The following is a 24926-nucleotide window of genomic DNA, read 5'->3' on the forward strand; positions in this document are numbered from 1 at the left end:
ACACTTGTGAGTGGGCATTTGACTGTTTTTATTGTTCTATAAACCGAATTGTTATACTTTAATGCACTAGGTGTGCGCCTGTTTTTTTTTTTTTTGTCTTTTTTTCTTTTCTTTTTCATAGGTATCAACAGGGAGTAGTGATCCCTTCTAAACGGGCTGCCTATTACCTGGATGCGTTTATTTGGAACAGGACTCTGTGTTTAAGGTTTTTTACGGATTTTATCCATTGGTTTTTATTTACTCTATTTTTACACATTTTTACACATTTTTTATCATAATTTTTTACTATTAAAGTATTAGTACATTGCTTTTTATTTTTAAATGTAATACCTTAAGTTAACATAGGTTTTTTAAATTTATATACCCATCTTTGCCACCCCATTGGTTGTATTTCACAGTTAGGTAGACATAATCACAGTTGTTAGGTTACAATAGAAGCGCTACTTTGATTTTTTTTTTGTTTTGTTATATATATATATATATATATATATATATATATATATATATATATATATATATATATATATATATATATATATACATATATATACATATATATATATATATATATATATATATATACATATATATATATATATACATATATATATAAAGCTTGGCCCTTTGCAGACGCACTTACCAGAAGAATGCCCTCTACTGTCTCTGTACGACCTTCCTACCAACCAATTAGATTGTAAGCTCTTAGGAGCAGGGACTCCCTTTCTAAAATGTTACTGTTATGTCTCAAGCACTTCTCACCTTTGTGTTATTTATATTATTTGTTATCTACATGATGGTCCCGTATATTACTGCTGTGAAGCGCTATGTACATTAATGGCGCTATATAAAGACAGCAACAGGAAAGATGATCCAGGGCTTCACGGATTTTTAGCAAAAGAATTTATTCATAATACACAACGTTTCAGCCTCACTTAGGCCTTTGTCAAGTGACTGGTAATGATTGCTTGGATTGCTGCAGATAGGCCATCCTTGAACCAGGAGCTCTGGCATTGTGCGCAAGTATCGCATTTTTTGCATTTATTTGCACTGTTTTGGTGTGCTACATTCCCACATACCTCTGCTATATAAAGACATACATACACACAGGCATACCCCGCATTAACGTACGCAATGGGACCGGAGCAAGTATGTAAAGCGAGAATGTACTTAAAGTGAAGCACTACCTTTTCCCACTTATCGATGCATGTACTGTACTGCAATCGTCATATACGTGCATAACTGATGTAAATAACGCATTTGTAACAGGCTCTATAGTCTCCCCGCTTGCGCACAGCTTCGGTACAGGTAGGGTGTAATGCTGTTCAGAACGTGCTGACAGGCGCATGCGTGAGCTGCCGTTTGTCTATTGGGCGATATGTCCTTACTCGCGAGTGTACTTAAAGTGAGTGTCCTTAAACCGGTGTATGCCTGTACATACCTCATATTCAACATTGTCATAATTGTATTAATGCACAGGTAATGCATGAACATCTCTTCAAATGAATGGAAGTGGAAAAATAAATACCTGTATGGGCCATTGTAGTACTGTATCACTCTACGCACATTTTGAGGAGTTAAGGATACAGTATAGCACTGAATTCATTGTGCATCTAACGTTGGACATCATGAGTTTGGTAGACTTACAGTATGACAAATATCTGTCCTTGACCTCTATTCAATGTGCTGTGATCTAGCCCCTTTTCAGATGAAGGTTTCAGCTGCATTAATTTGAATAGAGTCAAAATCTCCCAGCGCAAGGTGAAGATGGCTTCACAGCATGATGAATATAAGGATCTTCGGTCCAGTAAAACATGGACTACATAAGCAAGTATTGCTCTGCATTGTTAATTCTTGGGCACAACTTCAGAATTAGAATATTAGTTTGCTCACTATAAGGCCGCGCTTATAGTGCTGGCGACGTGACCGATGACGTCATCCGCGATAGTTGTAATTTGTTTTTTAGCGACGGTCACCAGTGACGTCACTAAAGGTGGCGGACCGTGCAATTTGATTGGTTTAGAGACAGTCACATGTGGCGACGGTCTCAAAAAAAATCAAATAGACCAGGCTACCAATTTTCCAAACGCGAAGTTGGTCCGTCGCTGTCACACTTGGTATAAGCGCTGGCGACTGAGTCAATTGTTTTGTTTTCGAGCGACGTCGTGTCGCGGGCACTATAAGCGCATCCTTACTGTCAGAAGTTGTTACTCCGGGGCCACCTGCTGAGTTTACGGTAGTCATACAGCTACCTGGGAGGATGGATAGCACTTCATTATTAACAATCTGGAACGCATTGTTTTACAATTAGGCCCTTAATTAAGGATATGTTCCTTCCATGCATCACATTTTTTTGTATTCTAAAACATCCCTCTTTCCTGAACTATATCACTTTTTAAATAAATCTTCCACATAAAATACGGTGATATTTGTGTAGTTATGCGATAGATTGGCAGAGATTGCCTATTTCTCTACTGGTAAAATACAGCGTATATACACACACAACATGCAGCATTTTGCACAGTGCATCTGTAATAAAATGTGCTGCATGCCAGGTACTTTGTTATAGAAAATAATAATCTTTACCCCAACTGGATATTTATTTGGCGTGTGTGCCTGCCAAGATGCCATATTGGTCTACATTACAATGCGAGGGGGTATTTGGGTGTTCAGTATTCAGTAACTCCGTGTTACTGTGCTAGGGAACTTTTTTGTTTTGAAAAATCAGAGACTTTCAATTGCATGGCCTTAATCAAGGTCACATTATCGAAGTTAATTTGTAATGAATCTATGTAATATGCATACAAGTTTAATAAATAAAAATGCCAGAAACGTAAAAATATTTATACATAAATATACACATAGATTAAAATGGTGTTCAAATGTCAAAGTTTCAACTTCCCTTTGAAATAGTTATTGGAACATAAACACATTTCTGTTGCAACGCCAGCAATAGCTAGAAGAGTACATAAAGGATCAAACTTACTTCCTTCACTTTGGTTGTCTTTGTTTGAATTGTAAACCTGCAAAAAAAAAAAAAAAAGAACAAACATTATTGAATGGCAGAATATATTTTAACACACACACAGTGACAGGTTAAGGGGTCTCATCGGAGTGATTAACTTTTTTTTAAATTATTTATTTATTACACAAAATCAGACACCTTTAAGTAATTTGTTTAATTTTTATTAAAGGTATGCTAGGGAGGGTTATCATTTCCTTTGGCTGCTTCCTCTTCTCCAATATCACTTTGTTCGTTAACTGCTTGTCCCACCAGAGTCGTCCCCCCCCCCTCCCAAACCCTCCTTAGGATCACCCCTAGAAAAACAGGCAGAAATGTTGTGATGTAGTTACTAAGTCATGGGGGCGCCAGACCCCATGACGTTGAAGGTACGCCTCAAGGGCACACAAAGGGTTAAAGTTGCCTCCATGTTTATCTCCCTTACTTGCTTGCTTCCAAGGGAGAGAAATAAGAGGGTTACAAAAGAATGTGCATTCCACTGGCAGATCATTACAATTACCCAGCACTCGTACCCCTCTCCGTGTATGAGAGGCAGTATCACATACAGTATATACCGCATGTACTCCCGCATGTATTTATAAGAACAAATCACACACACACGATATAATCCAGATTAGCTATCAGAGTTCAGTTACTTTTAAACCTAGGGGGAAGAGACTTCTATTTGACTGATCACTTCCATATATTCATTTGGTAGGTACATTGCTGAATAGCAATGGTGGGGAGCAATGTTAATAGAAGGACAGCTAATGCAACACGCAGTCGGTCTTCATTAGTAACCATGGTCATTTAAATCTTAACCTTATTTCATTATACCTGTTTCTGTTACCCAGGCCGGGGAGCAGCAAATAAACAAAATCCCTAGATCCAAACCAAGGAATTAAACTTCAAACTTCCAGAATAACGCCTGACGAAAAATACAATATCCATGTTTTTGCAGGCTGGGAAGGCAGGGTTTAAATACTACTGGACCATGCTCCACATGCATCTATCATGGTCGAGTTGCCAAGCTGCCAGCTTCATACAGCCTCCTGTAAAAGTATGGTTTGTCTTGGCAGGTTTAGCAATAGGAAGGTTATTAATATTTTTCCCACGGACCTTTCCCTGCCAGCAGTGAAATGCAATTAAAATCAGGAAACTGGCAAGTATCTGGGTCATACATTGTACACAGTGGAATAGTTTTTACTCCTTTTCCTTAAACAAGTCTTTGTAGCTATAACCTAGTCCTCCGGCAATTATCTTTCCTTTGGCCCTAACAGTATAAGTCCTGTTAGGCACAGGTACTGTGAGGGATAAGCTCTCTCGTGAAGGCCTAGATTTTAGTTGCAGCCTGGATGCACCGTTGCTGTTTCCAGGGGCTGGCCTAACAACAACCAGAGAGTGTCATCGTTGGGGAGGATACAGGCTGGGTCACATTCACAGGATGTGATGCCTGCCAGTATCGGACCTGCCCTGTTATGGGGCAGGGTTACAAGCCCCTCCCCTGGGGTACATAAGCCGACTACTCTCCCAGTAGTCAGGAGCTCTCTCTGCTCCCCCTGTGGAGTGGGAGCACTTACCCTTTATCCTATCAGGGGGTAAAGGAGCTGAGAATGGGCCTGCAGGGCCTCAAGCCTTGTGGATGCTACTTCAGGGAATGTGCCTGTTCTGGATATCACCATGCTGCTAATAAAGACCAGTTGAACTATACGTTGTGACTACTTGTCTGGACACTATCTGATGATGTCAGTGTGGACCATCCTGGCTGCACCAGGATCCTCACCAGCTGGAGGCGCTGCACTACGAATCATCATCACTGACAATCTGTCCTGATGCCTCCCCACACCACCGCAGAGTTCTCAGGGCCTTCTATTCAACCTCACAGGTATGCACGGCACCAGAACACACAGTAGCTCTATGATCTCACATAGGGTGGGGGAAAAGGTGCTACAAAGCTTGCAATCATTACGTATTATTGATACATGCCAATGTGCTCACATTACATAAAGAACCACAACACATGGTCTCCATCCAGTGATACTGATCTACAGAAGTGTGTCATTCATAGATTATTCTATTCAGGGAAGGGATCATTGCAACAAATCTTCCACTAGCAGTACGGTTTAAATTACATAATGTATTTAAAAATTACACACATACGCAGGAGTTACACACTAAAAGTTGTTCTTGCTCTGTTTTTGTCTGCGAGTACTCATTACTTCAATTGATAGTTAAGCTGATTGGACTCAAAGGAAATAGTAAACCACATACAAATATAAAAAATAAAATAAAAATTTAAATTACAATATATAGTCATAAAATAGTTAAATCAGCACTTTGCGTCCCTCCCCGAACCCCAATTCTAGGTATACATCCATTTAGACAGAGAGAAGCCATTTGCTTGAAGAAAATCACTATATAAAAAGCTTTACTTTTATTCTAAATTAATCAAGGTTTACCTAAACCATCAACAGTAATGAAATGATCGTTTTAGAACAGGTAATTAGAATAGTTACTATTGGAGGGATAAAAACATTAGAAGCAGGATTTGTTAGCTGCGAGCAAATGTTTGACTTGGAATGCAGAGCAGCTGCTTTGCACTACGATCACATTGAGCCACATGCCATTGGTTAAACCCTCAACAGATGTGCACGTTCAGGCTGCCAAAACGCACTGGAATATCAGTTTCTGCCAAACTATGATGCATGTGTGGAGCAGTCTGGACTTGACACTGAGCATCTACAGTAACTGGCCAGGTGAAAAGGGCAACTAAATGATGGGACGAAAATAATGAATATTAATAATATACGAAGACCTGACAACTCTTGGAAGATTCTGCAATGCATTACGTGTCCCTTCAACAGCAAAAGGAGGCCGAAGAGTTAATGTAGCACCTGTCTAAAGAGGCCAACAGACACGGCCTTTTTTAAATGGGGAGAAATCTCGTGCGCTCCCTTTACAACTGAATCGACAATAAATCAGTATTAATAATGGTTTTAAATACCAAAGCAGGGCAAATCAAATGATAAAATACTGGCCCAACTCATAGATGCTGCTCAACCGATTAAGGATCTTCCCTTGATCCTCATTTGTGGATATGGTAAGTTTACGGTGAGCACAAAAGAAAGATAGAAAGTGATATACACAAGGAGTATTTTGAGCACTTATAATAATCATGCAATTGATCACAAAAAAATTGCATTCACAGGGAAGTGATGGAAGGGGGGGGGAGGTAGGAAGGTGTGGGTGATCGATATAGATGAAAAAATCAATAATTCACTCACACGGCCATGTGTGAGTGTGGTTCACTTCAATGAAGTCGTCTATGTTGTCACACTAGGTACACCTCTGGTTCTCTGCGTATCAATGGGTAGTGTGTGCAGACATGTAGCATGTTCTTAGTACACCCGGTTTGGACGACAAATAGCCATAGATATAAAAAATGCTTTTTATTAATAAAAAGTATAGTAACATGTAACTCATATTAAAAACACTCGTCCTGGCTATATGCAGTCACTCTTAACACCTTGATGCAGTGTACTCACACAGCATTACAAAGACAAAAAGTAACTGTACTGCAGAGTTGGTATCTGTAGAGGGAGAAAGGGGGTGGCCCGGTATTAAAGGGGTTACATATGGCCATCCGCTGACCTCACCAGGGAGACAAGGGGTTAACTGGACTGCGGTCCAGGAATGTGGTTTACCCCTGAAAAATGAATGTTCCCCTGTTCCCATGTTTTATTGTTATATCAGTGTCTGCACCACACACACAATGGGATCCATCCGGGAGGGCAAGGGTTAATAGTTAATAGTTGTATAGTGATTATAGCCCTTTGTTTAATTTTCCCGCTTTTTCAGGCACCATTTTGCAGGGTCCCATAGGCCGCCATTGGAGCTCCATTCATTTCAATGGCGGATCTTGCTGTTTTGGACCTGTTTCCCTCAAAGACCAGCAGGTGGCGTCCGAGAGGAGGAGTGGCGGTTTCCCATTGTAAGTCAATGGGCTCATTGACTTCAATGGAGATTCCTCGACGGCGCTTTCCAGGAACGAGTTGGCAGCCGTCCAAACCGCAAAGCGGATACTTTTTCTGAAAAAGAGCTTTTATCACTGATTAGTCAAGTTCAACGTCAAGTGGCGTGGGAATCTTTGGTTCTAGGGCACCCAGAAATAAAATTATTTTTGCCCCTAGTTCCTAGACCTACCCCACTCGACCACCACCGGGTCCCCGAATCCAGGACCCCCGGAAAGGGTCGAGCTGCAGAGAGCGAGTCGTGCCATAAGTTCCAATGGCGTAGGCAGAAGCAGCTAAAGAAAATGACTAAGTCAGAAAAGCTACAAATCATGAACCCATATCGCCGGTTCTGGAGGGTCCCGAGGGCCAGGGTTTGGGGTACCTGTAGGCACTGTTCCGGCATGGCTGCAGAAACATCCTTGACCCTCTCGGACCAACCCGACGGAGTATGGGCCCTCTTAAAGGTTCAGAAATTTTCCCATAGACTTCAATGGCGGCCAATTTCCATTCACCGGCTATTGCGGAGAAACCCCATAGGCTTCAACGGCGGCAATGCCCCGTTGAAAGTCTATGGCAGCGGATTCCCATAGCTGCCAAAGGCGGCGGTTTTCCATTGAAAGTCTATGGCGGTGGAGCCCGTTGTTTCCAATGGGGATTTATTGAAAAACCATGATTTAATTTACAGCGGAGATTTTTGTATTAAAATAGGAAACGGTTTAAGTTGTATTTGTGTATCTCCGGTTCCGAAGGTCGTAGCGGGCTGAAACTTGGACCATATGGTGTCCCAGTTTCGGCATTGAGATCTGGGTAGTTTGGACCCGCTGGATCCAACGGAACCGGATATTTTAATATGTTTGTATTTCACCTTTAATACTGTATCCCAAGGCAGGGATAAAAACCAGAGGAAATTCCTTTGCACAAAGGGAAGCATATGATTAGAGAGACGACCCAATGTCTAGAACTTAAGTACTGTTCAAAGGATTTTGCCACCTTCACTGTTTTCCTGAAGGCGGAGACGCCTCAAACTAGAGTGGTCTGTGAGTGTCATGTTTTACACCTGTGAACAAGGGGCATCCTGCCAGATATCCCTTTTGCTAGACTGGCTGGCGTCCCTGATGTAAATGTGGGGCTACAGAAATGAGACCCTCAGGGTCCTAGTGCGCATGAGCTAACCAGCTGGGGGGCATGGATTAAAATGTGTTCCCACGTTAAAGATTGGCTACAGGTAATTGTTATCCAATAGCCTGTACTCAATGTTAGGAATAGGGTTACAAAGATATAGAAACTGTGGTCAACCCTATATCCATTGTCTTCAAATACCATCTTGATTGTTACCTGATTGCTGGAGAATTGCTATCTGATACTTCTCATCCCCCATCCCCAAGTAAGTGTTACTTCTTGCCTGTTACTGTACTATATTGCTGTGTTCACCTATTTAAGGAATAAATATACTTTATTGTATATAAGCCTCGTTCAGTTCAACCCAGTTATTTGGTGTATTATTATAGCCTGTCACAAAGCTCCCGTCACAGTATCCAAAATAGTGGAATTCACAGATTGTTTTACATTTTTACAATATGTGCAGAGACAAGGTTTCAATGGGGTGAAAACAAAGAAAGAGACAGCGCAAAAAACCTCATTGTGCAATATTTAAACAAAATTGTATTGGTAAACTGGTGAGTATCACACGTACATCAATATAGTTAGATTTAAGCAGAACATGTTATGGACATGTTACCAATCTGTGCTCAGGGTACAGGACTTCTAGGTTAGCTGGCTTCTCACAGGTCTCGTGGAACAGCATGCAGGGTACAGCAGTCGTCACCGCAGGGGAACTGCCACTCCAGATGAAGAGAACACTCCGATACCGAGTGTTACGGTGGAAAGTCCTATCAACTGTATCCAGCCCTCTGCACACCAGCTTCAAAACGCCACACGGGGCGGAGGATGATTCGGCTATGTATGCCGCTGCAGGGAACCTCACCGTCAGCCGCTTGCTCGGAGAACGCTAGACGCACATCTGTGACGTCATCGGGCGGCGTCAGCGTCATGCGCGAGTGAGTCACTGCTTGAGGAAGCTGGAAGTCCCAAGAATGTCCCGTATAGTGCCCGCTTGGAGTCGCGAGCAATTAGACAATGTATTAGACAATGTATTAAAACATCCAGTATGTAGGAATAAATGAATGCGCCCTCAGTCCAACGCGTTTCGTGTTTACAACACTTCGTCAGGGAATGGAGGATTAATTCATGGGGGCGCTTCATATACCCACAGATCTCTTATGATTGGCTGCTTATCAGAAAGTCCAGCCTCTCATGTGGGAGGTACAATAAAACACAAGTGTTTCCAAGCAAACATAATTTTACATAAAATACACACAATATATTTATTAATCAAACAAAAAACTTTTTGGCGATGTTGCTAGAAATATAAAAAAACATATATTAGTACATAAAATCAAACACTTAATATAATTGTTATTTAAAAAGATCTATAAGGTATATATGAAAGAGGAAAAAAGAAAAATATATATAGGAGAGGTATAACATCAGTTTTGTGACCTATATAGAGAATACACCTATACTCTAAAATGGCAGATTTTAAAATATTATTAAATTTTTATAACATATTTTGAAACAATAAATTAAAATAATTTTAAATAATTTTAAAATTACTTAGTAAAGGGACCAAACATCGAGTTCTTCATTAAGTCCTAAAGGAGACAGAGTTTGCATTTTATAAATCCACAGACTTTCCTGTTTTGAAAGCATCTTGTCTCTATCTCCCCCACGTCTTCCAATGTTAACAATTTGGATACCAATATATTTCAAAAGACTAGAGTCACAGTTATGTTTATTTTTAAAATGTCTAGAAACACTATGGTGTTCTAAACCTAATTTGATGTTTCTAGCGTGCTCTAGTATCCGAATCCTCAAATATCTTTTAGTACGTCCAATATATTGGTACCCACATGGGCATTGGAGCAAATAGACTACATGTGTGGATTTGCAAGAAATGCAGTCCTTCACCGTAAAACATTCCTTTGTTGTATTTGAAATGAATTTTTTACGGTCAGTATGGAGCATTTTGCAGGCTTTGCATCTACCGCAACTAAAATTGCCATTAGGTTTTACAGGTAACCAGGTTGTCCCCGATTGTGAATCAATTGGGGGACCAATATCACTGGGTGCCAGGTAGTGTTTTAAATTTTTTGCTCTACGGTAGATGAAGCTTGGTGTGGACTGTAGAGACGGGCCAAGGATAGGGTCATTACATAGAATATTCCAGCTATTACCTATAATTTTCTGGATATTTCTACTGACTGAGTTATACTCAGTGACAAAAGGGACTTTAATTGCATTGTCAATATTTCTATCCTCTGTCACAATTTTAGTCTTATTTTGTATCAGAAGCGACTCTCTGTCCATGTCATAAACCTTTGTTAGTGATTTAGTAAGGAGGGCCCTATCGTATCCACGTTCAATGAATTTATCAAATAAGAGCACCGATTGGCTCTCTTAAGTACTAATATATGTTTTTTTATATTTCTAGCAACATCGCCAAAAAGTTTTTTGTTTGATTAATAAATATATTGTGTGTATTTTATGTAAAATTATGTTTGCTTGGAAACACTTGTGTTTTATTGTACCTCCCACATGAGAGGCTGGACTTTCTGATAAGCAGCCAATCATAAGAGATCTGTGGGTATATGAAGCGCCCCCATGAATTAATCCTCCATTCCCTGACGAAGTGTTGTAAACACGAAACGCGTTGGACTGAGGGCGCATTCATTTATTCCTACATACTGGATGTTTTAATACATTGTCTAATACATTGTCTAATTGCTCGCGACTCCAAGCGGGCACTATACGGGACATTCTTGGGACTTCCAGCTTCCTCAAGCAGTGACTCACTCGCGCACGACGCTGACGCCGCCCGATGACGTCACAGATGTGCGTCTAGCGTTCTCCGAGCAAGCGGCTGACGGTGAGGTTCCCTGCAGCGGCATACATAGCCGAATCATCCTCCGCCCCGTGTGGCGTTTTGAAGCTGGTGTGCAGAGGGCTGGATACAGTTGATAGGACTTTCCACCGTAACACTCGGTATCGGAGTGTTCTCTTCATCTGGAGTGGCAGTTCCCCTGCGGTGACGACTGCTGTACCCTGCATGCTGTTCCACGAGACCTGTGAGAAGCCAGCTAACCTAGAAGTCCTGTACCCTGAGCACAGATTGGTAACATGTCCATAACATGTTCTGCTTAAATCTAACTATATTGATGTACGTGTGATACTCACCAGTTTACCAATACAATTTTGTTTAAATATTGCACAATGAAGTTTTTTGCGCTGTCTCTTTCTTTGTTTTTGCATTAGTTTGGTTGTGGAGCGGTACCACGAGCGCAGCAGCATAAACCTCTCATATTGTAAACAGGTTATCTTATTTGTATTATTAATATCACTAAGAGCACATTAACACATTTTTTAGAGCGCAATTCACTTTTTTCTTCTTTCAATGGGGTGAACCTCATGCATCGGGTAACATTTCTGAACACCATCAGTAGAGAATTCAGCTAATTCAGACACCAACAGTACAGTGTGGTTACACTAGTCTTGTGTTTTGTTCTTGTAAAGTCCCTGCAAAGCTGAGTGTTTATCAAGAGCAAAACAATGATGCAAACTTTGCAATTACAATTCTGTACTGTATTGGTGGGTTTAGGGAACAAGACGTGCAGACACAGCGTCTCGACACTGCCTACACATTGGTTACTTATGTGGGTCGCATGGCGTGCAAGTTATAACCTATTTTATGGTTTATTTGCACGACATTATTTGTGGTTAATACAAGAAAATGCCCGCTGAGCACAAAGGAAGTAACAATTCAATGTTTGTCTTGTATTTATTAAGGGCAAAGAACAAAGATAATTACACAAATATTAATAAATTTGTCAAGTTTACACTGGATTTATCGAGCGTGCATCCCAACTTTTGCTTCAATTGGCTATTTAGAGCACTTGCAGCAGGTGTAGAGACATATATTATACATTATAATAAAGTTTAAAAAGTTCTAGTACTCTTATTGGTACACTTGCAGAGAGCTTTCAAAAACATTTCAGTTTTCTTCATCACAATTTCTTCTACGAAGAACCCCGATGTTGGTGCCCTAAAAGGTATCACAAATCTACAAGGAATGCTATCTTAAGTACACTTATTTCACGTTCTAATCAGACCTTTTTGCATGGGATTGGTTCCCTGAAGGTATTTCTGCAAAATGAGTCCAGCTTTGTTTCAGTTTTGCAAAGAAAAAATTGGATATGTGCATCTACAAAATTGGAGCACTGGCAAATTCCTCCCAGTTTTACATGTGACATTGCAAAAGCTATGCCTAAAAAGCAACGCCATCAAACCTGTGAGAGCAACTGCTGCTTTGCAGCATTAAAAGACAGATTTATTTTACCCTGGAGAATACAGAAAGATTGCTATGTCTTTGCTTTTCCAGGAATTGTAATCCTTGCAATTCTTACGAGGAAAAAACCTTGAATTTGTGACCAGGAGTACAATTAGACCTTAGAATGTACTTAACTCCTTGTCAACTAGCAGGGTCCCAGCACAAGGTAATACATTGCAGTTTGCAAACTAATAAGGGTCAATTAAATAATCCCTAGTGCGGTAATGCAAATGAACAAAGCAGCATTTCTGACTGAAGCCAATGGATGTTGATGCATTGTGACCTGTTCTCAGCGATACTTCTTACTGCATTTAATATGGGTAGAACGTAGAGCAATGTTTTGTAACCAGCAGATCATATACAGTAGGAATACTCCATTAGCAGATTAATGCATTTGTGACAATGGTGATCGCATTCAAATCACAAACATTGAACAATGGTTATTGTCAGAGCTTTAACCATCTAATGTACAGTATCTGGTGCTTGCAATGTCACACTACAGTCCTACTCCCGTGGTTATTAGGCTTTTCTTTTCCAAAGTTCTACTTACTATATGGTTTAATTGCTGAGACAACAAAGAACGTTGATACAAAAAATGCTTCTAAGCTAGTATATTTTACATTTACAAATAGAATAGTGTAATGTGTTCAAAATACGAATTGTTTTCTGTTACTGCAAAACATTTTAATTTACTAAAGTTTGATATTTTCTTTTCTTTTAGGAAACCTGTCAGATTAACCAAAGGGTGACATGGAACCCCCGTACTAAGCATGTGTTCCAATCAATAGTTAAACAATGAATGCTACTATGCAAAATAATAATGTACCACAGTTCAATGATTCTTACACAGTGTATTGGGCAGCTTTGTATATTCTATTCTTTCACAGCAGCTTTGTATTGCGGCCGATATTTACAAAGCGGCGCTAACTTGTAAGGCAGTTTACAGCCCATTCAAGTGAACAGGATATATAGCTTTTTACATTTTAGCACTACTTAGAATTAGGGCATATTTTAGTATTTCCATTGGTCCTCCCACCTCTGACGTTCCCAACCAGTGCGTTTACCCAGGAATCTTCTCCCATACTATGGTCTTCATTGAAGACCCAGCTTTCCTATGATGCATTTCACTCATCTTCACATCAAAGTTCTTAACTACACTAAAGTCTGTAATCCATTACATACATAACGTGCACATATAAAAAGGTATGAGAGCTCTAACACTGCCCTTTTATTGTCTGTCCCATCAGAGCTTGAGGGAATAAGCCCCCCAACACATTGTTTGCATTCATCTCTGAGGTTCCTATAATTAACATCAGCACTATAGCAATGTAAATAATAGCAGTTATCCTATTCATGCGCGTCTTAGGATCTGTAATATACAGCTGCAAGGAATATGCTGTTGCTACTTAAGGGTAGTATTTTCTCTGACACTGTCCACGGAATAGCATAAATGATGCCTTTTAATTCTGTGTGCGCTTTCAGAGCTGATAAGCTTTGTATCTAGAATAAAAGCATTAAATGTTAACTTGTGCCATACGTAAATGTACTGTATTGTACTGTCACTTACAATGATCACTTCAAATACTCCTGGATGTATAATTCCCATAAGTTATGTATTACTGGGCAGAAATCCCCATACATCTTCAATGCCACGGGGGCTTTTGCAATATAGCACAAAGTAGAGACGAGGCTCAATTCTTAAAAAAACATTGCTTGATTGACAACCATTCTACTAGAAAAGTTGAATTCAATATAAAGAATGGTTTTGATCATTTCAATGGTTCCCAGATCTCCTGCAGTCTAGGACATTTGGTCGATGCGGTTTTGCCGCTTTCCAATGGCCGTCGCTTCGCTGCGACTCGCCCTGCCACCGGCCGCTATCGCTGCCGGCCACTTTGACTCTAAGGCCGCGTCCATGGATAGTGCTTGCGGGCGGAGGCGCGCTTCCGCTCGGCACTGAGCCCCTACAGCCGCAACGAGAGCGGCTTTAGTAGGGGCTCACCTACGCTTCCGCAAGCGCGCGGAAGTGTAGGTCTTAGGGAAATTTTAAACTTTCCCGCTTGCCGGAGCGCAGGGCCGGTCACGTGAGCGGTTCACCCAATGAGGGCGAACCAGCTCCGTGACGTCACTGGCCCACCTGCCGACACGCCCACGGACGCTGAGGCGCTTTCCCTCAGCCTCAGCGTGCCTCCGCCCGCCAGCAGTAAACATGGCCGAGGCCTAAGTGCCTTATCCTAAAAAACCCTACCCTAACACCCCTTAAATTAACCCCAAGCCTTACCACTAAAACCGCTTAAATGAACACCCTACCCTAAACAGTAATTAAACGGCTGGTGGCGGGGATTCCAGTGACGGATCGATTGTGCACGGATCACGGCAAAATGTCCCATTCCCGATTTCCTATGCCTAACATTGGAGATATGGCCCTATTTTCCTTGTAAATCTCTACACCAAGGTGCATAGGAAGAGGTACAAACTGTTCTCATTTTCTGGGTGATAACCAGGAGCAATTGAAAAAAAAAACAACGCAAGTTATCTATCTATCTATTGGCAGAAAACTACAAAATCTCTTTGTAAATAAAGAACATAAATCTCTGTAAATCTGTAATTTTACTTCCTCATTCACCCTTGCGAAAGTGATCAGATATTGTTTGAGGTTATACAGTAGCAGCCTGGTGACAGATGTGGTGTTTGGGTACAAGCATACTAAGGTTAGGTCTCCCATTCGTTCAATGCTACCTGTTTATTCATTTATTGAAGTCCTTTTGCCCCATGCTTCATTCAGTGTGATACTTTCGCGATCCGTTTCAATGGATTTTTGCAATCTAAACTCCACTCCCAGATAAGCACAGTGGTTCAGAATGATCGGATTAACCTTGCCTCCTTCTCAGATAAGTGGAGAGAAGATATAAGCGGCCCGAAATGTAATTACTTAGAGGGCTTCTAAAAAGCAAACCACTGTCTGATCAACATTGTCACGATTTATCTTGCAGCTTGAGAGTATTCTTGCTATATAGACAAACAATTGTATCACAAAATAGTTCAGAATGAAGCTCTGAAAAGTCTTCCAGAGCAGCCAGCTATCAGGCAAATATTAAAATGTAAATTTAAAAAAAAAATCATTCTAACATCTGAATTTAATGTCTCATTAAATAAATCAAGTCACTTTGGTCCCAGGTTGAACGGCTTCTTTAAATGTGAGTACACATGTTGCTTTTATTGGCGGGAGGGAAGGGGCTATGGAACCCATCAAATTACACATTTTATAGCAGCTATTGAAAAAAAATATATGATGTGCCTGGTGTTTCCATGGTACAATGGCAAAGATGTAATATTCTTATCTCCAGGTACTCTCTTGCTAACTTTTTCCTAATACTCTTAACTAATAAATCGTAACTATTTGGCACTCCTCTTCAATTTGTGACTCCCAAGACACTCATGCAGCCACCTCCAGTGTGAAGCTCCGCTTCTTTACTGGGAGTGTTCAAATGAGAAAAAGGGATCAATGTTATTACAGTACTAACGAGAAATGGTTAACAGGGAGGAAAACTAATTTGATCAAGATCAAAGAGGGCATTATTTCACTAGTGTACAATTGGATAAAAACACAAATCCCTAATGTTCACGGAAGGCAAAAAGTAAATCTACATCCTTGTGTATTTATTGAATCTATTTAACTCCCCATGACTCCTCCCTAATAAGTGGAAACAATTCTTATTTCAAGGTGTGTGAGAGCATGCAAAAACTTGCTGCCATAAAGGGGCAGTTCAACCTACTCTAATCTTTTTATTATCTAATAAAATAATAAACACAGAAGTAATATATATATATAATGTGTGTGTGTGTGTGTGTGTGTGTGTGTGTGTGTGTGTGTGTGTGTGTGTGTGTGTGTGTGTGTGTGTATACAAACATACCACACGCATACCAATAGTGGTCATATACAGCCCCAACCCAGAGGGAATACGAAAGATAATCAAAGATCTGCAACCCATGCTGGCAGAGGATGTGGCGTTAAAATAAATGTTCCCCAAACCTCCCATTCTTGCGTTCCGGCAACCAAACCTCAAACAGAAATTAGTCAACAGAAAACTTCATAACAAACTTAAAGACACTGATAATGACATAAAACCGTGCAACAACATATGTTGCAAACTCTGTAAAAGGCTCATACAGCTGCACATCCAGAAACGTGGTGTATATGATTCAGTGCCGAGGATGCTACATTGGGGAAACCAGCCAAAACCTTCAAGGCAGAATGAATATGCACAAATACTCTATACAAGACCATGAAGAAGGAAGATACTGCTCACCAGTGGGACATCACTTCTCACTACCAGATCATTCCATAAATGATTTAAAAATCCTAATCCTCAATGGAATGTTTAAACGCACCCAAGAACGAAAAACATTTTAACTCCGAATGATGACTCTTTGACACCAAAACAAGAGGACTTATCCTAACCTCTAGAGTTCTTGATCACCTCAGTAATTGATGCATTTTCCGTTCCTTAGGGAGCACTGAAACCTGGACAGAGATGCCCACCGGGAACCTCGCAACCACTAAAACGAGAACATCCTGGTCACACTGTAGTCCGAGTGCCTGTAAGGGCCCAGGATGCGTCTGTCCACGTTTCAGAAGGGAGATTAATACTTTACTGGAGCGGTGAAGACCTCTAGTAAAGTTACTTCTGGGTTTATATTATTTCATTACATAACTTTATAAAAAAAAAAACCAGAGTAGGCTGAACAGCCCCTACAGACTGCCAATCAGCATTGTAAAATTGGTACCATACTCTGCCTTAAGTGTGGTTAGTAGTGCTTCAGAGCGTAACAAAATCATGGCCCTAATTAAAAACCAAGCCCACGTTTCATTACAAAGGCAGGCAACCATCAGTGCATCCAAAGCAGAAGTTGCCTGGGATACTTGCCAGCCATCTGGCTTTCTTTCTCGGCTCTATAACCAATATTTTATAACTTGAGCAACAACAAAAAAAAGGGGATTGAAAACTACAGCAATGGAGTTGTCATCCCTAATCATCAAGTGAGAAGTTTCAAGTACTGAAATTTAAGAGACGGGGGGAAAAGGGGGGAGGAAGCAAAGCAATACACGCCAGACAGTCACAGCAATTATTTACTCTAGCAAAGGTCAACTGGTCTGGAAAAACTGATTTCTCTTGTACAGTATCTAGCAAATTTAAAGCTTCACGGAACAGTGTTTCAATTTCGATAGATTGCAGCAGAGGTTGCCAACACAAAAAGGCAGATAGCAGGTCGAGATATCCACTAAATTTAACAAGGTTTTCAGTCTCTGTGCAACGCTGGCAAAAGCAAGAAAACACGTTGAAAACCGCCCCTCCCGTTGCTCGGCGTCCCACACAAGCACAGATGTCTCTTGCTTACTGTAGTCAGGCAGCCAGACACAGGAACTAAAGCGAGCAGCAACTGTAACCTAATTTTAGAAGGTTTTCCGCTCTCGGTGCCTATAAATACCGTAATGTAATCACAGCTAACTCTAATAGTTTTTTCTATATTTCTTCCTAACTCAATCATGTATCCTTTAGTTGTAAATGAGGTTATAAAACAAAGAGAGGTGGCAAATTAAGACTATAAAAATGAGAAACGGTTGCAGCAAACATATGCTTCAAAAACTATTTCCCACATAAGGGCGGCTCTTCTGCATATGCAAAAACGCTGCAAAAATCGCGTAATCTCCAACTTTACTTTAAGTTAAGATTTGAAAAACGTAATGATACACACCTGCACATACTGTATGCGGGACGTTCTTATTACATCCGCATATTTCACACAGGATCCATAGTCTGTCTCTCACGCATCACAAATTGTTAATTCTGCACGTGCAATAACCAAAAGGCAGTGTGTCAAAAAGAGGTGACCTCTAAAAACTACAGACAAAAGGGCCTAGTGTTACATCCAAGTTGACAAATGATAGTTAAATACTTAGCTGTTTATCTTCTCACAAGCAAGGGTCATTTAGTTTAACTCTTTGTCCAACGCATTTTAAGCCTACAACCACGTCCCGATATGGCCCCTCTTTAGGTCTTAACACAGCTGTACTTGCAAAAAGTTCTCATAACGTCTCTAATAGAGGGAGAACTGTTTTAATAGACAGGTCATTTACAGGTGCCTAGCAAGAACGTTATATAATTTGTAAGGCCTCGGCCATGTTACTTGCTTGCTGGCTGAAGCGCGCTGAGGCACGCTCCCGCTCAGCACGGAACCCCTACAGCCGCAATTAGAGCGGCTTTAGTAGGGGCTCACCTACGCTTCCGGCGCGACAGGCCGGTCACGTGAGCAGTTCGCCCAATGAGGGCGAACCAGCTCCGTGACGTCACTGGCCCGATCTGGCCCGCCCCCTGACGGCGCGTGCGGTAAGCAACCGCAAGGCCAGGGAAAGCACCCGCTTTCCCTGCGCCTCAGCACGCCAGCTGGGAGCCTGGCTGAGGCCTAAGGCTAAGGCCCCGCTCCCTCAGTCAGTGTGCCCGTACTGCAGACAAGCGGGGCGCTGACAGACACAGACCGCGATATGCGGTCTGTAGGGAGCGGGAGCCGGGGCTGGAGGTGGGCGGGAGTGGGAGGCTTGAACGAGAGAGGGGGCGTGGCTTGAGCGGAAGGACCCGCTACTTCCCCCCTCCTCCACGGGCTGCTTCTGGAAGGTAAAAAAAACACACACACACACACACACCTCCTACCTTGCTTCCTGACAGCTCCAGCTCCCGCCCGCACTACAGACAGGCGGGGCGCTGACAGACACAGACCGCGATATGCGGTCTGTAGGGAGCGGGAGCCGGGGCTGGAGGTGGGCGGGAGTGGGAGGCTTGAACGACAGGGGGCGTAGCTTGAGCGGAAGGACCCGCTACTCCCCCCCCTCCTCCACGGGCTGCTTCTGGAAGGTAAAAAAAACACACACACACACACACACACCTCCTACCTTGCTTCCTGACAGCTCCCGCTCCCACCGCTGATTGGCTCATCAGCGCACCACGTGACGCGTTGCCACTCAGGATCACCATTTTCTTGAATCCCGTGGCGGCTGACGCGTCACAGTGCATAGTGAGCCGTCAGCGAGGGGGGACTGGGACCGGCTCGGGAGGATTCCCCTGCTGGTGGGGAACGCTCACACGGCCGCCTGCGCCACCGAGCGCAGCGGGTCCCAGCCCTTAGTTAGGTGAGGCCTTTTTGTCTATTGTTCTATACATGATCACAATTCTAGTAGCACTCCTCTTGACATGAGTAATATATGATATATGATGTGGTGGATATGGGTTGTGAGGTTACAGGAGCCATGTATGTTTGACCTCTAAAACCTGAGTTCAGCATGATGCTCTAGACAATTTGGGTTTCGTCCCAAACACTCCACCGTAACTACCCTGCTAAAAGTTTGCAATGAAATCCAGTGTGGAATGGAACGGGGACAACTCGCTGGTGCAGTATTCCTAGATTTTGCAAAGGCTTTTGACACAGTTGATCATGTTATCCTGCTTAACAAACTCCAGAGCTCTGGAATAGGGAAACATGCTTTAAACTGGTTTCAGTCCTACCTATCAGGAAGATCCCAACATGTGTCCATCTCAGGCTCTAACTCCAACCCCCTGGATATCACCTGTGGTCCCGCAAGGCTCTGTTCTGGGGCCCCTACTCTTCTCAGTGTTCCTTAATGATCTTCCCACAGCTTGTAAGGAAGCCTCAATACACATGTATGCAGATGACACAATCCTATATGCACACAGCCATAGCCTCTCTGACCTTCAACACATACTTCAGTCTGACTTTTTGAGACTCGTAAACTGGATTTCCCAAAACAAACTGTTTTTAAACACTGACAAGACTGTAACAATGGTGTTTGGGACCAAGACTAAATTTTTAAAGCTTCCAGTGACTGAGCTCCTGATTAGAACCAACGCTAACACCACCCTAACACCCCTGTCACTAGTTTTAAATACCTGGGCTTATGGTTTGACTCCCACTTAACATTCGGGATGCACATTGATACCCTGACAACAAAGACCTATGCCAAACTAGGGGTACTTTACAGGAACAAATCCTCCCTAAGTCTCCTGGTCAGAAAGCGTATTGCACAGCAGATGCTAATGCCAATTATTGACTATGGAGACATAGTATATGGCTCGGCTCCTCAAACCCACCTTAGAAAACTTGACACCCTCTACAATTCAATTTGTCGTTTTGTTCTCCAATGCAACTACAACACACATCACTGCGAAATGCTCAAAGAACTAGATTGGTCATCACTAGAGTCTAGGCGCAAAGTTCACCTTTCCTGTCTCACCCTCAAATACTTTCTGGGCAAGCTACCCAGCTACCTGAACAAGCTCCTCACCCCTACCACATGCAGCACCTATCACCTGAGATCAGACTCCAAAAGACTATTCATGGTCCCAAGGCTCAACAAAGTATCCGTACGTTCCTCCTTCTCCTTCCGTGCACCCCAAAACTGGAACAACCTACCAGAGACTCTCATATCCACCACCAGCTTAAGTTCTTTCAAATCTAAGTCTGTCTCACACTTTAATCTGGTCTGTAACTGTTTCATACGCTCATAATATATATTTTCTTTAACTGTGCACGCAATGTCTTGTATATAATGTATACCTTGTTCATTTATGTAACTGTACTTGTAACCATGTGTTATTTGTTTTACTCTGTGCCCAGGACATACTTGAAAACGAGAGGTAAAGCTCAATGTATTACTTCCAGGTAAAATATTTTATAAATAAATAAATTTGCACAGTCACGCCTGGGTTAAGGATGCACAGATTGTGGGACTTTATAAAGAAAAAACTCATTGCAAGATAAATCTAGCTTCTAAAGAAACTAGGCCTATCAGCTTTTAGAACCATCAGCTTGAATTAGGTTGGTGGTTTTGAAATGGGAAGCTGGTATTTATCTACAAACAAGACACCACGCTATGGCGAATAAGAGAATGAACAAAAGGGAAATAAGTACGCACCACAAGTTGGAGCCTTTTAGACTCCCTGGAATGTGAATAGAAGATGAAAGGCTATTTGGTGCATGGAACAAACTACAGTACTAGCAGTGAGTTAAAGGTTCCAATATAAAGAAAACTGTGCAATTTCAAAACAAGCAATTTAATTGCATTTTAAAGGTATTGTTTTTTTGTAAATGACCCAAAAAGACAGTCTTAATATATTGCACGTGTCAAAAAAGGCTGCCCAAGAAAACTCAAATGATTCCTCATAATAGTAACTAGAAATAGAATAGAAATTGCATCCTGGCTTACTGGGAATGATATGAAAACTCTTAATATTTCAAAGCAGGCCAACATTTTTGTTTCCCATCCAAACAACAGAAGAGCACTATAAAGGTGTTTGTGTCTCTGAATGAGAAGAGTGAGCTGCTAGTTCTTGGGATTTTAACTTCAATTGGTTGGACCCTAAAAAACACAAAATCCAGATACAAAGCAACTTATTTCCCAACCCACACAGACAAACCTGAAATCGCACAACCATTCCTTGCTTGACTGGATTCTCTCCTCAAATCCCAGCAGAATCCAATCCTCTGGCATCCTTCCTGACATTTTCAGTGGCCATGCAATAGTGTACTGTGTAAGTAAAATTAAACCGCCCCAATCAAGCCCTAAAGTTCTCCTCACTAGAACATTTAGAAACTTTAATCCACAACAGTTTTTGGGTTAAATCTTATTAACTGCCTGTGGCACAGAATCTATTTAATTCCCGACCCTGATTCTGCGCTTGACTATTTCCAGTCCGAGTTCTTAAAACTCTGTGATACCCATGCTCCACTACGCAGAATAAGGGTACGGGGTGCCCACCTTCCATGGGTTACACCTGACCTTATAGCACTCTACCAGTTCAGGGATGCCTTATGGAAAAGCTACAAAGTAACTGGCACTACCAAGGATCTCAATCACTACAGATGCCTGCGGAACATGTGCACAAGGCAAACAAGGCATGCAAAAGCACAATATTACTCTGACAATCTCCTCCAGAATACATCAAACCCAGCTAACTTCTGGAAGGTTATCAACAACATATTCCAGCCTTCTAACCATCAACAGCCAAGTAATATCACTAAGGGCGATATTACTCTGACAAAACCCCACCGACATTGCAAATGCATTCAATGATTACTTTGTGGGGTGTGCCACTAACTTATTAGCGAAACACAACCCAAACCACAAACCTGAATCTCATCCTGGGAGTACCCATAAAGCCCCACCACCTACCAACACTGCCCACAATTTTCAATTTGGCCCAGTATCCGAAGAGGAGATTACACAAGTGCTCCTCAAATTAAAACTAAGCAGCCAATGTGGACCTGACCTACTACAATCTAGGTTCCTAAGACTTGGTGCCCCAGCAATTGCCAAACCAATTGCTTCCATAGTCAACTCTATCCTGTCTGCAGGCCATATCCGTAAGACCTGGAAAACTGCCAGAGTTGTCCCAATCTTCAAAAGTGGGGACAAAAACACTGTCTCAAACTACAGGCCAATCTCCCTTCTCCCAATCCTATCCAAAGTCATGGAAAAATGTGTCCACTCCCAATTAAGCGATTACTATAACAAGACAACTAGCCAATTCCAATCTGGCTTTCGCCCCAAACACTCCACGGTAACTACCCTGCTAAAAGTTTGCAATGAAATCCAGTGTGGAATGGAACGGGGTCAACTCACTGGTGCAATATTCCTAGATTTTGCAAAGGCTTTTGATACTGTTGATCATGCTATCCTGCTTAAACTCCAGAGCTCTGGAATAGGAAAGCATGGTTTAATCTGGTTTCAGTCCTACCTATCAGGTAGATCCCAACATGTGTCCATCTCAGGCTCTAAATCAAACCCCCTGGATATCACCTGTGGCGTCCCGCAAGGCTCTGTTCTGGGGCCCCTACTCTTCTCAGTGTTCATTAATGATCTTCCCACAGCTTGTAAGGAAGCCTCAATACACATGTATGCAGATGACACAATCCTATATGCACACAGCCATAGCCTCTCTGACCTTCAACACATACTTCAGTCTGACTTTTTGAGACTCGAAAACTGGATTTCCCAAAACAAACTGTTTTTAAAAGCTGACAAGACTGTAACAATTGTATTTGGGACCAAGACTAAATTTTTAATGCTTCCAGTGACTGAGCTCCAGATCAGAACCAACACTAACACCACCCTAACTCCTGTTACTAGTTTTAAATACCTGGGCATATGGTTTGACTCCCACTTAACATTCGGGATGCACATTGATGCCCTGACATCCAAAAGCTATGCCAAACTAGGTGTACTTTACAGCAGCGGTGCGCAAACTGTGGGGCGCGACCCCCAGGGGGGGCGCGACACTGCCGACGGGGGGCGCGGGGTTTACAGAGGCCCCGCGCGCTTCCCGAAGGCACTTAAATTAAGTGCCGGGGGAGCTGCAGGGCCTCTGTAAACCTAACTTACCGCGGCTCCGGCGGCTTCCTCCCTGCGGCGCCATGGCAACGCGGCGTCAAAATGACGCTGCGAGGTCATGTGACGTCACGTTGCTATGGCAACGTGACGTCATTACGCCGGAGCGCGGGTAAGTTGGGGTTGGGGGGGGCGCGGGAGCGAGGGGACAGCCGTCAGGGGGGCGCAGGGAAAAAAGTTTGCGCCCCCCTGCTTTACAGGAACAAATCCTCCCTAAGCCTGCTGGTCAGAAAGCGTATTGCACAGCAGATGCTAATGCCAATTATCGACTATGGAGACATAGTATATGGCTCGGCACCCCAAACCCACCTTGGCAAACTTGACACCCTCTACAATTCAATTTTTCGTTTCGTTCTCCAATGCAACTACAACACACATCACTGCGAAATGCTCAAAGAACTAGATTGGTCATCACTCGAGTTTAGGCGCAAAGTTCACCTTTCCTGTCTTGCCTTCAAATACTTTCTGAGTAAGCTACCCACCTATCTGAACAAGCTCCTCACCCCTACCACTTGCAGCACTTATCATCTGAGATCTAACTCCAAAAGACTGTTCATGGTCCCAAGGCTCAACAAAGTATCCGGCCGCTCCTCCTCTTACCGTGCACCCCAAAACTGGAACAACCTACAGGAGAATCTCACATCCACCACCAGTTTAAGTTCTTTCAAAACTAAGGCTGTCTCACATTTTAATCTGGTCTGTAACTGTTACATAAGCCTATAATATACATCTTCTCTAACTGTGCATGCAATGTATTGTATATAATGTATACCTTGTTCATTTATGTAACTGTATTTGTAACCATGTATTATTTGTCATATTAACTATGCCCAGGACATACTTGAAAACGAGAGGTAACTATTACTTCCTGGTAAAACATTTTATAAATAAATAAATAAATATAGGCGATGCATGGTCGGTAAACCATAGAATAGAGGCGATGCATGGTCTGTAAACCATGGAATAGAGGCGATGCATGGTCTGTAAACCATGGAATAGAGGCGATGCATGGTC

The 24926-nt window shown here is 42.2% G+C and overlaps 1 protein-coding gene across 6 annotated transcripts in view; it reads right to left on the minus strand.

The window, feature by feature from the left end:
- ARHGAP26 (Rho GTPase activating protein 26) overlaps nt 1-24926 on the minus strand; it is a 547512-nt gene that overhangs the window by 329631 nt on the left and 192955 nt on the right. For all 6 annotated transcript variants that reach the window (XM_075601056.1, XM_075601054.1, XM_075601057.1 and 3 more), the window contains exon 12: nt 2984-3020. In XM_075601056.1, the coding sequence (XP_075457171.1) occupies nt 2984-3020 (37 nt within the window). The remainder of the gene's footprint in view (nt 1-2983; nt 3021-24926) is intronic.

This window comes from Ascaphus truei, chromosome 5, assembly GCF_040206685.1.
Source record: "Ascaphus truei isolate aAscTru1 chromosome 5, aAscTru1.hap1, whole genome shotgun sequence".
NCBI classification, from domain to species: Eukaryota; Metazoa; Chordata; class Amphibia; order Anura; family Ascaphidae; genus Ascaphus; species Ascaphus truei.